General features: G+C 40.3%; 1 protein-coding gene across 2 annotated transcripts in view; it reads right to left on the reverse strand.

Annotated features, from left to right (window-relative positions):
- The window catches only part of TESK2 (testis associated actin remodelling kinase 2), an 84,445-nt gene that overhangs the window by 18,452 nt on the left and 47,221 nt on the right, over window positions 1–18,772 (reverse strand). The window contains exon 5 of one of the 2 annotated variants that reach the window (XM_055724450.1): window positions 6,164–6,310. The exons of the other annotated variant lie outside the window; for it this stretch is intronic. Within the exon in view, the coding sequence (XP_055580425.1) occupies window positions 6,164–6,310 (147 nt within the window). The remainder of the gene's footprint in view (window positions 1–6,163; window positions 6,311–18,772) is intronic. 2 annotated transcript variants of the gene reach the window in all.

Here is an 18,772-nt window from a genome sequence, read left to right on the forward strand (position 1 = left end):
GCAAGGCCTCCCCTGCAGTGCAAAATACCCAGGCAAGAGCTTGCTCTAGCACAAAGATGACCTTACAACCACAGCAGCAAGTATGAGCCTCACCAGACAAAAGTTCTGTTCATTGCCTGGGTTTTATTTTGTGTTAAACAAGCAAACAGCATACAAGGTAGGAAGTCAGGGTATGTCACTTTCAAGCCCAAAGGCAGTGAATTTATGTTACATCAGATAATCCACAGTAATTGCTTACATGCATGATTCCATCCCATAGTAACTGAGACTACTCCTCTCGATGAAAGAACGGTGAGCCATTACACATTTACTGTGAAGTCAAAACAGATGTTGGCAAGAATACACACACGTACGCATGTGTGTGTATATATCCATCTATATACCCAGAGATTAGAATTTCTTATAGATTTTATCATCAATAGAGCTCACAATGTTCCCTAGAGCTGCTCACAACCTACTATTGATTGTAAGACCTTGTTTTCAATTGGACATAATTCTGCAAATCTAGAAGGCATTGGGGGGGGGAGTTACCTCTGTTTTTAATCAAGAGCTTTGGTAGTGGGGTTTTGGAAAGGGGGGTATTCAGCTAAGACAGCTCAGCTGCTTGGGAGAACAAACTTAGAATACGTGTTGCAAGCAAATTTTGAAATAATGAAAATAAAAAAATCCTCAAAAACATTAGCCTATGGTCACACCAGATTTGGCACATTCTCAACTTGAAACATGACAAGATCTCTGTATCAGATGCACCTTTTGCCACCCCTACAAAAAGTAAACTAGGACAGGACACATGCTGTGTGAGGAATTTGGAAGAGTGAATAAGGTGACAAGACAGAGCAGGAGTCCAAGCTAGGGGCTGGCAGGCACAAGACAACATTCTGGAGCTAAATTATTGAGATGGGAAAAAAACCTGAAGACTATTACCAGGACATAAGAACTGCAGGCACAGCAAACAGGTGGTGGTGGTAGGGAAGCAGAGGTAGCCTGGAGCAGCAGAACAGGGGGAGAGCTAGAAATGGCTAAACATATACTGAAGACCAGAATGCAGAAAGATAGCTTGGATAAAGAATCAAGCAGAGGGTAACTGCAGTCAGCCAGACAAGGAGACTGAACAATAACGTTAAGGGTCAGGAACCAGGAGCAAAAGAAAGAGGAAAATCTTTGGAACAACGATGCAAAGTCTGACCAGAGGCTGGCATTGTATGCTAGTGGAAAGGACTGGACAGTCACAGAGTAGATACGATTGGTCTTGGAAAAAATGGGCAGATGTTTGCTTCTCACTGCCGAGGAATCTCTCTTGTTCCTCTATTCCTCCTCTACAGCAAAAACAGGCAACATGTATTAGTAATACTAATTAACAGTAGCAATAGGTACTAATTAAAAAGACTTCACGTATTAGTTTTATATTAATTAAAGCAGCAGACACCTCTGCCATGAATCTCGAGCTTCTAACCCTGTAAATGAATTGCATAATGCCACTGGTTTTTTCCTTCCCCCCCCCCCCCAAACTGGTAGGAAATTGCATACAACGTACACTACATCAAATAATTAATATTGTACAAAAGACGGGATGTAAAACTACCTGTGAGAACTGTCATTCTTTCCCTTACACACACACATTCAGGTAAAGTCCTTAATTACATGATCACACAGTTTCCCACCTGCAACCCATGTCTTTTAGTGCACGCAATGGATTCACACTGACAGTGAATTGGGGCTGTACATAAAACACTTGGACCACTATTTTTAGTAATCTGGCCACTCCTTTGGCACAGAAACAGTAGGGTGAAAGAAAGGCTGCGAAGAGATGAAAAGGAAAGCCTGGGCTGGAAATGATGGTCTTCTGTCTTGTAGTTAAAGACTACTACAATGTCATCCCAGGATCTGGATCCTGGCCTTCCTCAGCATCACAGGAGGATTCTGTGACAAGGAAGTCAGTTTAACAAAATCTTTCAGAGATTGCTGCTAATCTTGTGCTTTCTCTGCCTCCAGAGGTCAAACCTGACTATTTTATAAGAGCTGTAATGCTTCCAACTGCCTCTGAGGTCAGTGAACATATACTGCCTTGAACTTAAACATCTGTAGAATGCCAAATACTCCAAAGTAAGTCTTAAAACACATATCAAATATTCACCGATATTCTTGCTTTTAATCTGTTCTGATAAGGCCGAGTTCATTCATCTCCCTAATCTCCGAGATAACGTAAGAATAAATTCACTGATATTAGGGCAGCCACAGGTATAAGCTGCCAAGAAAATCAACAGTGCTTCCAGAGCAGGGTTTGAATGTAATGCAAATACAGTGTAAACAAGTTGCTGAAGGAACCCTCTGTGTAGTAGTAAAATAGTTGTTTTGAGGGGTGAGTTACAAAAGGATTTGCTATAGTCTTTTTGCAGGCTGGACACTCCTTCCCTGTGCCTTCCCAAACACTATTATTTCAACTGTAGGTAACAACAGACAGAATGTTGCAAAAACAAGTCAGATTAAGAAAAACTTTACCACAATCCACTGGCTCCTGTTGAAACACTTCCAAGGTTTCACATTATGATTTCTGTTTTAATGACTGCATCTTCTATGACTAAGACTTCCAGAGTTAAAATTCATAACCAGAGCTCCTTGAGAATCACAGGAAGATGAAGAAAATTCTCACAATTCCAGGATGCAAATTCTCCTTGTGCACATTACAATGAGCCCCACATAAAAAACAATTCACAGGGCTTGCAATGATATGGATAGGGGACAGGTAATGAGCCAGCAAGGCTGGCTGTCATAACCCATCTATGGCTTAACCTCTGCGTAAATCTCTTTATGTCAAAAGTGAGCACATGGCAGTTACTGGCTTACAAAATGTACAACTCACCCTGCCCACACATCTACTATCTGCAGGCTGGAAACAGCTCATCTGACCACTTTTATCTTCTGACAGTTAGGCTGCTGCTGTCGGTCAGGGTAGATCAGCCTGGTCAGCTACAGCAGTAGCCCAGAGCCCAAGGACCGAGCTGCTCACGACACAAGTACTGGCTGGCTGGGCAGCACACTCTCTTCTAACAAACACTGCCTCTCTGACAGAAGGGCAGCAGGAAAGGCCCTAGTGGGATGTCAGGGCTGACATCCCCCGTGGGTTGTCACATCGACTATAATGACCTACATCTTCTCTACCACTCTCCCCTCTGGCTTTCTGCAGTATCATCGCTGTTCTGCTACTCTCTACACGGTGCGATCAGGAAAAGAGATCACCCTGCTGTATACTAATTGTCAAAACCACTTATTTTTCAGTCTTGGATTGGCAGGGGACAAGAACTTTTCCTTCTAAGTTTGTACACATCCAGTACATAGACACATATAATGCTACTCGCAGAGCAAGACAGCTCTGCTGCCATAACCGACAGAATAAGCTTCATGTACTTGCGCCACCTGTTCCAGGAAGCTGCAGGAATTAGAGGCTTACCAGAAACAGAAGAAAGGCAGAAGTACAGGTCTAAATTAATCCCAAATATTCCTCTAATATAAATTTTACTACACAGATTAATTTGCAGTGTTCAGTGTAATAGGTAAAGCATGGAGACATTCCTGCACAGAAAGGCTTGGCTTCATTCTGCTCATACTTCAGTCAAGGCCAGCAAGTTTCTTAGAAAAGTACCTCAGCTCTCCCATCCCGCAAATTCAATCTGTGTTCTGACTTTTTCAGACATCTAAATCCTTGTTTTTGCCTTCATTCTATTAATAACGCCATCACATCCATTCCTGAAGTTTACCGAAGAAAGGACAACATAGAAAAGTATTGAATCTGCTCTGGTTCAGGCCAAATCTCAAGCTCTCTCCCAAGGAAGAAGCCCATCACATCTTTCTTCAGCTTGCTCACACGTTGACTAGTAAGAAAGATTACTCATCCCACCACCAGTACAAACCTGGCAAAATACAAGGCATGTCCTCAAACAGTAGCCTAAAGCCACAGTCTGAGAGCTGAACATTTTGGTGACAGGTTTTTGATATGGTTATTATCCTAATTCTTTTGCTTTGGAACAAAGTGACTTCTTTAAAACTTAGGCAGCCAGCAGGGAAAACATCTACCTAAAAAGGATAGTATTTTGCCCAACAGATTTAATTTTAAAGTACATTTCATCAATACAGTAATAAAATTCACAAGTACCCCGACATTTAAGGCCAGGTGTTTCACCTACTTACCTTCCCAAACAGAACAAGCAAGTGCATACATCACCTCAACAAATTTAAAAAATTAAATTTAAATAAAATCCAAAGCAAAACAATGATGCAAGAAACTTGAAAATAAAAAATATAGCTGATGAGTTAAACTTTTATCCTGACAGCTGCCAGTGTGACCCACACAGATACTATAACTTTCATATTAAGAACCATCCAAATATAGCACAACTGCTAGTAAGTTCTTTGGGTTTGGTTTGGTTTGTTGTTTTTAAATAGCCCTTACTACTTCCTGTGGCCACCAATGAGTTTGCTATTGCAGTGAAATCATGCACTCCTCCCAGCGGGTGGGTTTTCTAAACAATTGACATTCAACAATAGATAACATTGAAGCAGTGGTAGGGCAGCTCCAGAGAATGACATACAATTATGTAAAGTTTTGAACAAAGGCATTCACAGATGTCTCAGGAAATGGATTTTCATATGACTAGCCATCACAGTACGTTAAGATAAATGCTGCAGGCACAGAGTTCTCCTTAGTTACTTTGATTCCTTGCAGTAACTCCACTTCCCCACTCTTAGATGTACTAATACATCCTGAACTGGAAAAAAAAAAAGGGGGGTGGGGGAGGCGGGATGGGATGGACAGAACAACACTAAGTTATCTTTTCAGGGCTTTTTATGCATCTGTTATCTCCAAACTCCAAAGTGACTGAAATGGAGCTTTCTGAGTGTATCATGTCAAAGTGACATGACTCCAAGTCTGAGCATTTTTCATAAATTTGATATTCTTCCCTGCAGAATTCAGCACCTTTCACTTGAATGGACACCCAAGGAAGTATTTTATGACTTCACTGAAATATTTCTTTTACCTACTAGTTGAATATTTTTTTTCACCTTAGCTAAACCACATTCTTCATCTATTTAACACTGCACTCAGGTAGCTTTAAAAAAAAAAAAAAAAACTAAAACTGGATGGCAGACTAGTAGTCACACAGTTGCAAATATGATATGCCATGTCTTTATTTTTAACAGCCGTTTCTTATCTTTAAAAAATAGTTCCTTCTAGGCTACTACAACATTCTTCAATCAAAAGTATCCAGAAGTGACATGATGAAGATGTCTTGAACAGTTTTGGAGTATTTTGATGTTGCAAGTCTCCATTGAGCTTAAACTAGCTCATTAGCTCCAGACAACAGGACAGACAGGACAGCAAAGCCCTGGGCACACGCTGCAATGGATGGCAAGACCCAGTGTGAATATTGGGGATACCTGTCCAGAGAGCCGAGTGCTCAGTATTTCTAGCTGAGCTTGAATTAGCTAGCTACTTCAGCCAACTAAATTTATACAAATTGTCATCAAAGCAGTTTGAAAAAAAAATATATAGTATTCATGTCCACTGAAAACTTTGCCACTGAAATATCATTCTGGAGGAAACTGAAATTTGAAAATTTTAGGTAAACCGTTCTGATCTCACTGACTTTAGAAATGAAAGAAATATAAATCAGGATTGTGGACAACACTTAATGCTGAATTCATATTGAAAGGTCACTCTTCCTGCAAAGGATTTTTTAAATACATGGGGGAACAAAACCAACAAGGAGATTTTAAAGTACGTTTGTAATAATCTCCTCAATCTGGGTTCTTTATATGACTGACCTGTTCCAAATGTTAGATTGTTATGCATAATTATCCAGGGATTTAAATACTTTACTGAAACATAACTCAGAACTAAAAAACTGCAGCTGCTTTCTGAGAAATCCTAATCTGATTTTATTTAAGGAGTGACCTTCCTTCAGAATCGTTATTTCTCCAGTTCCCATACAAACTATCAACATGTTTTGAGAAAAGTTTTAATCCTACAAACTGTGTTTCAATTAATTTCTCAAAATATTTTAGATCATACCTTACAAAACAGCTGTTCTCTGCTGGAAGGAGAAGGAACCAAACAACCACTTATAGTACCTTCATTAAAACCTTCCCTTAATTTTATAAACAGTACCTTGGATGTAAGGTCTCGGTGGAAAATGCCTTTATAGTGAAGATAACCGATTCCCATAGCAATGTCATATGCCAGTTTCACCCTCACTGTCCAGGGCAGATGTTGGTTACTGTCTAATAGCTGTTCCAGGTTACCACAGTTGATGTACTGAAAAGACAAAGCAACATTTGTGATGAATTATTTAACTTTACGTATTGTCAGAAACGTAAAATTTATCATTACAAAGTGTCCTCGGCTCAGCTACACATTAAAAACTTTTTTTTTCATAAGGGCTAGGCAGGCACAGAGTTCGCAGCTCAAGAGAGGCTTCTTGAGCTTCATCACCTATACCGATGGCATTTACATTAAAGATGCGTGCAACAGACACCAGCAAATTAACTCCAAGGCATTTAAACAGACCCTTCAGAAACACCTACAATATAATAGCACCCTCTCATTTCAGTGTGAGGAAAATAAAGGCAAGAAGAATGAAGAGCTGGCTCTCATACAGAGTAAGTCAATAAAGAGAGGGCTGAGTATCCAAGTGTAGGTCACAGAGCCTGATCGAGTTCCCTGATATCAATTCCCTAAACTGAAGCAGCATCAAATAAAAATATTACAACATGTTGCTGTAAGTTACATTTTTGTAATGCTCTATCTACAGGTCCTAATCAGCAATCTGATTCGTACTGTGCTCAGTACCACATCAGCCCTGTCAAATGGTAGCCCCCATCAAAAGGAACCTACGTTAAGTATAAGAGAAATGCTACAATAGACAGTGAAACAAAGCAGCACCCAAATGATGCTACATAGTATAACCCAGGGATAAGGGTATCCCTACTGCTCGGACGATCATTACAGCAACGCTGGGCTTATGCTTTATGTATAGACCCTTAATACAATAGCAGCTACACCATGTTTGAGTAGCTTCTTGTTTCACGCCCAGTCCCCTCACAAGCAACAATGCAAAAAAACCTAGCTAACTCCAGAAGGAAAACCTGGCAGTGACTCCTCTCAAGAAAATCCACGCGAAGCAGACAGGATAATTTTCTCCCAAGCCTGGTCTACGCTGTGGCAGGCTGCACTGGCTTTGCTCCTCCGTGCCATACAGTTCTCCAACTCTCTCTCTCTCAAGAGGCTTTGCACTTTCCTGTGTCATTCACCCAGATAAAACATGTGCCACCATTATCATGTTAAATCATAATTGCAGCTCTTATTATTTCAGAAACTTTGAACTTGCTTGTATTTTGTTGGGCTGCTTTGTGTCTTGGGCACTGGGGCACAAGGCCAATGTGAATCACGCACCGTGCGGGTGTAGCTTATCTCCTCAGACCATACATACAAACCAGACCACGAGCAAGTCTGGGGGTCATGGCTCACCTCCTGGATAGTCTACAAAACTCAGCTTCTTCCTTACAGTCAGGCCCTGTCTTCTGAGCTCATCAGTTAATTTTGAAAACAAGTTTTCAGCAGATACACAAGTTTCCCAGGTTACTATTTAATGAGGCTAAACTGTTCAGGCAGATGATGCACAAATTAATTTTAACTGTCAAAAAGCTTACTAGGAGGGGGCACCACAAATTGGCATGGGGCTCCGCTGCTCCCCTCAGCTACACTGCACATCCCTCGGGAACTGGGTTCATCCCAGCCCATGCACAGCAGCACATCTCACTGGCAGTCCAGGACACGACCCCTCTCCCCCTTCTCTCTCCATGGAAGATCTGGTGACTGCTGGACAAGCTGGGAGGTACCCGTGCAGCACATGGACACAGCAGGCACAAAGCACCCTCACCCTCAGCATTCGCTTCTTCTCCTTTTAAATACAAATCCTTGACCTGATCATGGTGCTGCACATCCACCCATTGTCCTCAAGCAACAATCAAGGCGAAGGGTGAGCACAAGAGTTACCTCTTTGCAATGTTCTTCAAAGAATGACAGACAATTAGCCCCTTATGAGCCAGATTTTAGGGCCAATATCAACTGCCTTCTCGTATCAAAGCAGGCAATCCCACAAAAGGTGCCTGGGTCTAGAACATACTCCAATATTTAGCAATTTCATGTTCTCATGACTTCTTCAAGATGCTGTTTCATATCTTTTGCATTGGACTAACTGCAGGAGAAAGAGCGCAATGATATACAGGAAAGGATTTAAAAATAAGATAATAAACAGAATGCTTCTCATATTGCCTATTTCTAGGCTAAACAGGCAAAAAGGATTTGTATTTCACAGTTAGGCAAGGAAAGCTCTTGAACTCTAGAGAGTAATCTGACTGACATTCTAAAATGCACTGTCCTGTTCTTCAGTAGTAAAATTTTCTATCATACTATTCTCTTTGGTGTTGAATTCAAGATAATTTTATTACTCAGAAATTTGTGCTTAGTGCATATAATTTTGCAAAATAAAATGCTCACAGGGCCCTCTCCAAAATCAAAGGCAAACAAGACTTAACACAGCAACAATAAAAATCAAACGTTTAGGACTGGTATAAGCCCAGGCACTGCAGCTGTGGGGGGAAGGGAGTTGATCAGATGACTACACTGGAAACTAGAAATTGCAGGCTGGTGCAAGCCAGAGGTCCAAAACAACCTGTCCCTTACGCTAGGAGTTTGTGTGTCAGGAGAGCAGAGAAGCTCTGGAACAGGTCACTCAGAGGCTATGCAATCTCCATCCTTGGAGATTTTCAAGACTCAACTACAACATTAAGTCAGGTTGGCTGCAACTCTGTGGAAACAATGCTGCTTTGTACTTTTCCAGCTTTGATCTTTCTTTCTCGTTTCTTTTATTTGAACCCCTAAGGGAGCTAGATGACCTTACAGAGCATTAAAATAAAACAAAAAAACAACCCACTGCTCAATGTAATTTGAATATTTATTTTTTTTTAAATCACAAGTTGTTAGCATGCTTAAGAAAAAAATGCTGAGTAAGTTTTCTCCATTAACTTCATATGTATTCCCAGACTCCTTGGAAAAGTGTGAGCAGCACTTCTCATCCAGTTATGTTCAAATCAGAACATTAGTGACCAACCTGGAACAGAAGGCACTAAAGCACCTAGCTCAATAACCCAAATAGAAAGTGACACTTATCAATTATCTCAAACCATTTCACCTTTCTGACTGAGCAGTATACAGTGCAACCATACTTGAATGCATTGGTAGGAGAATGCAAGTGGGAAGGCAATCAATTGCTGGCCTGGCTTTCCATTTTGGTTAGGGTTACACTGTGCCATACCATGACAGTAATTGCTCCAGATATGCTAATAAAATACAGCAAGCTTCCAAGAAGAGTATTGACATACATACTGAAATGTGACAATAGTTAACTACTACTTTGAGCACGCTCATGCTTTCCTCTTCAGTCAGGTAGCCTACTGATTTGATCCACTGCTGCTGTATTCGTTAAGTGCATCTAATACATCTGTTCTCCCTGCGCCCTTCCAGTCAAATTGGCTTCCAGGATCATTCACCCATCTCAGCTGCAAGGACTGGATTCTAGCATTGGCTGGGTAAAAACCAACACACATAGGACACGAAGGGCTATGAAGATGATGAGGGGACTGGAGCATCTCTGATGAGGAAAAGTTGAGAGAGCTGGGCCTGTTTTGCCTGGAGAAGATTGAGAGGGGATCTTATAAATGCATATAAATATCTTAAGGGTGGGTGTCAAAAGGATGGGGCCAGACTCTTTTCAGGGGTGCCCAGTGACAGGACAAGAGGCAACAGGCATAAACTGGAACACAAAGTAAAGAAAAACTTTACTACGAGGGTGACAGAGCACTGGAACAGGCTGGCCAGAGAGGTTGTGGAGTCTCCTTCACTGTAAAGACTCAACACCCAAGTGGATGTGATCCTGTGCAACCTGCTCTAGGTGAACCTGCTTTATCAGGGGGAGTGGGCTAGATGATCTCCAGTGGTCCCTTCCAACCCCAACCACGTGATTCTGTGGCACCACATGCATGAGCTGCAAGAGCAAGAATCAAACCTGCCTCTAGCACATACATAAAACCCACTAGACCTCCTATACGAAACTGCCACCTGGCAAGTGCTCAGACCTCATTTACTGGAGATGTGAGTTCTGGTTTTGGCTCTCACTTCTAGTATACTTCGGTGAAGCACAGCAGGCTAATCATCAAGTGAACAACTGAACTAAGATTTTCCTATAGACTTCTTGAAGACTCTAGTTGATCTCCGATTTTAGCTGGCCAGCAGGTAATATTTGCACATAGAGTCCTGAATTGTCCCCAAGGCAAGCACCACACAGAGGTCAGTGCTCCCTCAGTGTCACATCAGTAATCCAATTCTTCCAGTCATTCAGGCTGATAATGCAAAAGCCAGCCTGATGGCCTATTTATTTTTCAGAGTCCTTGAACAATGCCTTTTTGGAATAGACGCAAAATTATGGACATTATTTCCTAATTGCCAAAGCAACTGAAAGAAAAATATTGTTCTCAAGCTCTTACTGGCACAAACCAGCTGTGTGTGGTAAGAATATCCTAAAGGACAGCAAATGCACCTCTCCCAAAGAGAATACTGGATTTTATTTTGTCCCTGAAACATTTCAGTGCTGGTACAGTAAGGCTACAGCGTACACATAATCTCTAAGCATTATTCTACAACAACAACACTCACCATTGCCTAAGTATACAAGCAACTGGAGCATGGATCTGATTGGGCTCCGACAATGAAAGCAAAGGACACTACATTTCATACAGTGACCTCACGGCTAAATGGAGCAGTGTTCAGACCTTTTCAAACTCTCTATCATCAGGTTGCAGTGAAACAGCTATCCATTATTCCTACTGCTAGTTTTTTGTCATGTAACGGGATACACCAAGTCAGTTTATCTGGTTGCCTGAGTCTAAAACTAACTGCTTTGGGTTGTTTATTTTTACTTTTACCACAACTTAACACAGCAAATTGAACACGGGCTTAAAAGACCATTTTAACTCACAAAAAGATTATTTTCCTACAGATTTGCTTAAAAGACCATTTTAACTCACAAAAAGATTATTTTCCTACAGATTTATCCAGAACAAGAGCTCATGCTTCTGTTGCTAGAACAGAAGTTCAGCAAAACTATATTTGTTACAGTTCTCCCAAACCTTATGAGGAAAGAGAGCAGCAGCTTCTTTGAAGGACAAGTTACCCAGAAGCTCAGCCAAGCATAGGTGCTTTCTGGATCCAAGAGCATCAAGGAGGCTTCTGATGTTATAGCTTAATACTACAAAATGCAAAAGCAGCAGTATATAACCCCTTCCCACACAACAGTCAGGGCATAGGGAAACACACTCTTTTAACTTTAGGACAATAGGACTGCTTCCTTGCAAGACACTTGCAGTCACATTATCAGACTCAAGCATATGAAATGAGGAACAGAATGAAATTCAGTGTATAGTGGTACTTACACATAGCATTACATGCTTCATTTCAAGACACTAATACTGAACTTCAGCTGTCAGATTTTAGCCTTCAAAAATATTCAAGTTATTCAAAATAAAAGGTTTGAACATACCAATATGAGAACTACAAGCTTTTAAAGAAAAGGCACATCAGATCCACATGATTCCAGCAGTTATTGCTCAAAAACAAAAACTCCAAATATTGCCAGTTCTGAGGGGGAAGACCAAAGGGAATTGCAAAGTTGTCAATGCCACTTTAAAAACCAATACTTTTCCAATATGTAGGTCTAATATAAATAAGCCACTAGATACTGCACAGGAAAGCCAGGAAAAAAAGTTGGCCTGGTATTTACCTAGCTTTAAATGTCACTGTTTGCCATTTAAAAAGCAACAAATAACGACAAGACACCCCTATACAGTAGCCCACATGTTGCCAAAGGCAATGCACTAAGTTGCTAAGAAAAGTAGGTGTAGAGAGTGCATTTAAGATGACAGACCAAATGAGGTAAATAAAGAGTAAGAGCCCCAGAGGTCCCAAACACTGTAAGACAAACACTGAGATAGCAACAAATTAATATACTGGAGAAGCCCAATGAAGGAAGCAGGCAGAGAAGCAGGAGGAAAGAGAAACCAGAATTGTGGCTGTAGCACCTTCAGTGTGGAGATGCAAGAGCAAAAGGCAGACTATGTAGCTGGACTCTACAGGGAAGCCTGGAAAGCAAAACACCACCACTGCAGAGACAAGCGCATTAAAGCAGTGTCAAGAGGCAAGAGCTGTGTATTTGTATAGTTTCTAATGCTGGAAGTAAGAAGATAACCCTCACGCCTAATCAAAGAAAGCTGAGATCTTTTCCACTCTCTCAGCTTTCTGCAGAAGTTAAAAAAGTTTTAAACCACCTATTACAAGGAGGACAAAACCCAGTCTTCGGTTCTTGTTATGTTTAGCAGTCATCTGTAACATTCAGCACTGACTACTTTGAAGGCTTCTGGCTGCAAGACAACAAGCCAATGTACCCTTCTGCCACAACTGGTATAATTAGCTACTGTGGGAGGACTGGAAATTTCCCTGTTTCCCCCAACTGTTTTCATTAGCTTCAACTGTGCAGAACTGGGAAAAAAAGACAGTAGCAGAATGTTCAAAGCTACAATAAGAGATACTACGAGTTGATACACCAAGACTGACTACCAGATTAAACTGAATTTTGAAGTTAGTTTACAGACCTCCACTTGGTTTGGTGGGGTTTTTTTAACCCATTTAAAAATCTACAAAACCACCTAACCCAAGCATCTCTGAACACTAACCCTCCATTTCCATTACATATCTAACACACTGATTGCACCAAACAAAATAAATTACATATTAGAACAGAACAAGTTGGATGTTTAATTTGGGCTGTACAAGTATATTTTTGGATAGCAGGTAAACTAATGTTGCCAGGGAGCAAACCACAAGTACTGAAAGTCAGAACATGCAGGTGAAGCAAGCACGTTTCAGAGCAAAACTCAAAACTTTTTCATGAGAGACCAGAAGGGCTCAAGTGGCTTGAAAAAACAGCCTGATTGAAAGGACAGAAGAAAAGCCAAACGTCTTCCCCTGAAGGCCACTTTTCTTCCCTGCTCCTTGGTTGCTGAAAACCAAAGGGAAAAAAAGTCTGTAACCTAAAGTTAATTTCTCTTCTGCTTTTTAACCAATACAAACAATTCAGTTACTTGATAAAAAAGTATGTCTTTTCTTTAAAAGTGTTAACCATTTCAGGATTAAGATAATCCTGCTTTCAAAAGCATCAGCTGTTCGTAGAGGAGAGGGCAAGCTTCCTTGTACAATTGCCATGGCATGTTTACTCATCAGAACTTAGGACCGAAAGCCAAGAAACACAACTGATCTACCTCCGTTTCTTCTTCCGTGTCAGTTGTGGTGTTGATTGATTCCCCGGCTCCTCCTTCTAAAAAGGCATGTACAGGCATGGCTTATTTTATAAGGGCAAACAAAAATTAACATGCACTAACTCAGGAAAGAGCTGTAATGGAAAACCATTTGTTGGTTTTCCAAACATTTAAGTGCTGGCATGGAAAAGAATATGGCAAGATTTGCCTTCCTTTAATTCTCTATACCCAACAGCTCTTATGGTCAGCATGCTGAATTTATCCCTTTCCTGTCATTCCATTCAGTCAAAACTTAATGTTCACTTGCTTGCCTGCTGCTAGAAACAGATTACTGTAGGTAACGCTTCCAACTGCAGGCACATAGCAACAACGCACTATTGCAACCCATATGTATGAAGTGTTTGAAATACTTCAGGAAATAAGCTTATTTTGTTGGAACCGGAAAACACTCCCAGTATATCTATACAAACTGACCTCGATAACCATTTTTCCTGTAATTATTTTAGTAGAAAAAACAGAGAGCAAAGAAGGCCTAACAAAAAAACCCTCATTTATAATCTGAAGTCACAACCATCTGGATTCTAAATAGAGTCTAGTTTCAATGCAGATAAGAATCTGGGATATGGCAAGCTAGCAATGGCATAAATTAGCACACAGGCACAGAAGAGAAAGTACCTTGTTGCTGACACAGGCAACAGGAACAGCATCTCTACAGTAACACTTCTGTTAAGAGCATAAGGCTCTATCCATAATGACAGCATTCTGAACACACTAGACACTCGGCTCCGCCTAGAAGCAAGCTGTAGCCCCTGACAAGGAGCCTCTTATTTTAAAGAGGTCTTTCTCATCTTCCCCACAAAGATACCAGCAGTATCAGCCCACAGATTATATGCCTGCAAGATTCCAGATAAATAACCCATTTGCTTCATTTTGTGAAGTCTGTAGAACAGCTACAAGGATCTACTGAGAGCAGAACTTACAACACACAGACACCTCTCATGCTACAAACTTTGTTTAAATTCTGCACAAGGAACACTGTTTTTGAGCTGTTTCAGAGTGCTTTTCCAAGCCTCAACTCTGCAGCTGTGCTGCAATGTCCATTTACATCTGAGGGTGCTCAAACACTTCACTGGCAATTATAGAATGCACCAAGATCCCCTATTAATAGCAGTGTGCAAAAGCAAACATTGAAAGAATTTTCATGCACAACCCTGTTTCTGAATGGCTTGGATGGCTGGTAAGTGAAATGAGGAAGTGAAACTACAAAACACTTTTTAATTCAAGAGTATGTTTCCTGGGGTCCAGGGTGAAGTGGGGTGGTGGCAGCGATGATGAAGAGAAAGCAATACAAACAAATTGTATTTACTGGAAAATATCTGAGAAAAAAAACCCAGACAAAAAGTTAAAGGGCCAGCATCACATTATCTATTCGGACTGTATCTGTTCATACAAGCAACAGGAAAATCTACTCCTCAAGGCAGTATTCAGTTCTCCTCCCCTCTCTCCCCCTCATACCATAATAGCTGAGAAGTGTGCATCTTCTCACTCTTATTAACCTAGACATATTTCCAGGATATCTGAATGTAACAATAAAAGAATTGCAGGGGTTGCAGTTCAAGAATGTTTTCATGTTTTGCTTGAGACAATGGCAAATGGTCCTGTAGGCTTACAATGAGTGTCAAAATACTGATACTAAAAATTCCTCCCCAAAAAAAGCCCACACAATATACACACACACCCCCCTCAACGGCATGTGTGCGCCACACATGCAGGGAAGGGAGAGAAGGAATGAGACAATGGAGCTTGCTGTTTGCAGTTCAACATTTACCTGCCTCTTCTCTTACTATCTTCTATCCTTAAGACATTCTAAGAAGGATACTACCACAGCAAGATATTTAGCAAACATTCCTCAGAACACACTATAATTACATGCATCTATCTCAATTAAAATAATAAATAAATAAGGTTCCTTGTACACTATTTAGGCTCTGAAGAGATGAAACAAGTCAATCATCCTCCTACAAGAGGGAAAAAACGAATTAAATTCAACATACAGCCTGTGTAGCCAAGATATTAAAAAAAAAAAAAAGAAGAAAGAAAGAAGGGGGGGGGGGCTGGATAAAAGGAGGTTTAACCATAAGCTCTTATGCTCATACACAGGCATTTAAGAAAAAGACTAGAATTCAAAAGCTAGCACATCCAGAAGTTCTCACTGAAATAACTGGTTGCTCATCACTTCTGATCTAGCACCTGCATGCATAAATATAGACTGTGTGCCTGAAGTTAGACCCATTTTCAAAGTCTTGGCTTCTGTCTTTACATGAAGATTTCTTCAGTGTCTCTGATTATAGTACTTTTTACATCTGAACCTCCTATGTGAGAACCCACCCTTCTCTCCTCGCCTAACCACATATTGCAAGTGCATCTAGCAGTTTCTCTGTGCCTTCAGCACAACCCAGTGCTTACACAACTTACACTGCTTGTCTGCTTTTGGTAAAAGGAGAGACTTTCTCTGTAGAATTGTCCCCAGTGTGTTTAATTTACCTGGTCACCACCAAGCCACAGTAGGTTTTTCCTTTAACTGATCTGCCAGCACTGCCCTCCTGAGACAGAGCCTGTAAAGCCAGCTTGCTTCATCCATAAGTCTACATTTTTGTCAGCTGTTTCCTCACAACTGAGCTTTCTACTGCAGCTTTTTGAGAATCAATTCCACCTTTCTGTAAAGCAAGGATCCAATTGAACTTTTCTTACTTAATATTCTAATTCTGCACATGTCCATGATAAGAAGTCACTCTCTTTAAAAAGATGCATTTTGGGGGAACTGGTCAAATCATATTACACAGACTGCCACAGGAAAACACACACAAATTCAGTAATTAAATCTTCCTCCTGTCCTCAGAGCAACTGTTGTGACCAGGTACAGCATCATTTAACTTCCTATCAAACTAAAGCTATGCCACAGGGGGCCCTGCATCCTGTGGGGCTAATCTGGTATAAACAAACCAAAAATCAGTTTTAAAAAAATCTTCTATTGTTTAGTACTTTTCTGGAAACCCTCAGTCTTTGACCACTGCAATCAGACAAGATGGTTAGATTTCATTTGTGAAAAGGTAAATAGCCATCAGATATAGGGGAAAAAAAAAAAGAAAAAGAAAAGATCATCTAACTTAAATAAGGTCCTTTACATGCTTTTCAAGAACCTCACTTTTGATGTATAAGCACTCAAAATTGCAAAGCTACAAATCAGACAGACTTTGCTGAAACTCCTGTGGAGGCATGTATCATTTCTGCTGCAGAAAGAACTAAAGGGTCAAGCACACCCCATATGCCACAACATCAGGCTGCAAGAGTATGAACTGGAGATGGAATTTCAGCCAGAACACTAAATTTCCTGCCTCCTGTCACTGAAAGCCAGGCCCCCTTGTGTGATTTTAAATGGACTTTCTTGGTAAGTGCAGCACATCAAGCTGTGTTTGGGACTGAAGTCTTCTTTCTTTTTAACTAATTCACAAAAATATTTGGTTCCCAAGGAAAATAATATAAACAAAGTAAAGAATATGTACTTTGTCTTAACTTCAGTGAAATAACTTCACTTAGACATACTGCTTTTTGTGTGTTACAAGATAATTCATGAAGCCTTAAAGTTACAGCATAAGGTTTAAACAGTGAGGTGTTTCCCAAATACCACCACTGCCCTCCCTTTTCTACAAGCTTTTTAAACTCTGCTTGTTTTTAACAGTCTAATTTACTTATTACATGTACCATGTTTAATCTTGCATCCAGTGGTGCATAGCAATTGAGTCAGGTTTACTTCCACCTTTAATCAGCCTAACTCAAATCTCATGTATGAGTTAGTGATGGGTACCAGAGTCTGCAGCTCTTCAGCTGTTGGAATAACAAAACACCCAGGCACCTGTACTGAGCCTACAGCATTATTTTTGAAAAAATGTGACATCTTTAGATGATAAAACAGCATGATGGTGTTCACATCCTTCTAACCCTCATTCAGTTTTCCTAGAGTTGATAATTTAGACTTAAGCATCACTGGAAACTGGATAATTTTTTTCCTTTTTTTCCATGCATCCTTTCAAAAAGTGTAGTTAGGGCAGACATCCCTCCTCCCAAACCAATACAGCTGGTTAGGCTAGCACTCTCTAGTTAATGCTGCATCAGGGCATGGCTGCTTCTAGAGCTACCCCTGCTTCCTGACAAGGATCAATGACATAGGAATGGGTCTCTGCAATTCTGCAAACTGGGAAGTGTCAGACGAATTAAGCCTTTCATATGCGGATCTCTCAAGTTGGAGGGAGACATGCTGTACTCCTCTAGAAAGAATGAATCTATAGGAAAAAAGGACACCGCTTTGAAGATGAAAAAAATATGATGCCTTGTAGAGCACAGAGAAAGGATGTAGTGGGTCATCAAGCACCAATCTACATTTGCTGAGAGTGCATTCAGTCACTTTTTACAAATTAAACTGAGAATTTAAGTGAAGCCTTGAAGCAAAACTGAACCTGATAGTCCACATATGCTGTGAAGAGTGCAAAACTTAAGACCAAATATGGCTCAAGTGCTGACAAGTATTTTTAAAATGTATTATGTACAATCAAGAAATAAGAAGTGTCTGTACCGAACCAAGTTTATAAAAAAAATAACTGCATTTGAAAATTATTGAAGATGTACTAGGAATCATTTTGCAAGCTACACAGGGAACAAGAAAGCACACAAAATCTACATGTGGTCCTGGACAAAGCTATTAAAATAACTTATTTCAGATACATACACACATACAAGTACTTAATATTCAAATTTATAGATTTTTTTTTAATGTCACAATTTAAGCAAAAGCTAAAAATGATACTTTGATACAAGAAATCTGAAGGACATCCCAAGGCTTATCACCTTTAAGATTCAGGATCTTTAAAATTTCAAATAGATATTACTAGACACTTGGTTTGCCATGTTATAAACACATTCGTCTTGGAATATAAACGGAAGCTTCCTAACTTTTTGGCTCATACAAAAAGTCCTATTACCTACGCCTGTTTCCTTTCAGGAAGATAGCTGCTGCATGGGACAGCTAAGGTGATAACTTCCAGTTCCACCTAACTTAGCCCTACTGTTCATGTGCAATGAATCAGAAAGCACAGGCAACAGACTTGTCTTTCTGTACACGTTCAGTTGGTTGGGTTTTTTTCACCCCAAAAGATTGAGCTGATATTCACATGCACCAGTAAGCAGGCACAGAGTAACAGATTTTTGCATCTTGTAGATTCACTTTAACGCTGTTCCCCAAAGTACAAAAACTCCACAGTTCTATGTATTTTTAAAAAAGGATGATAGAACTAAC

The sequence above is a fragment of the Falco cherrug genome, chromosome 12 (assembly GCF_023634085.1).
Source record: "Falco cherrug isolate bFalChe1 chromosome 12, bFalChe1.pri, whole genome shotgun sequence".
NCBI lineage: Eukaryota > Metazoa > Chordata > Aves > Falconiformes > Falconidae > Falco > Falco cherrug.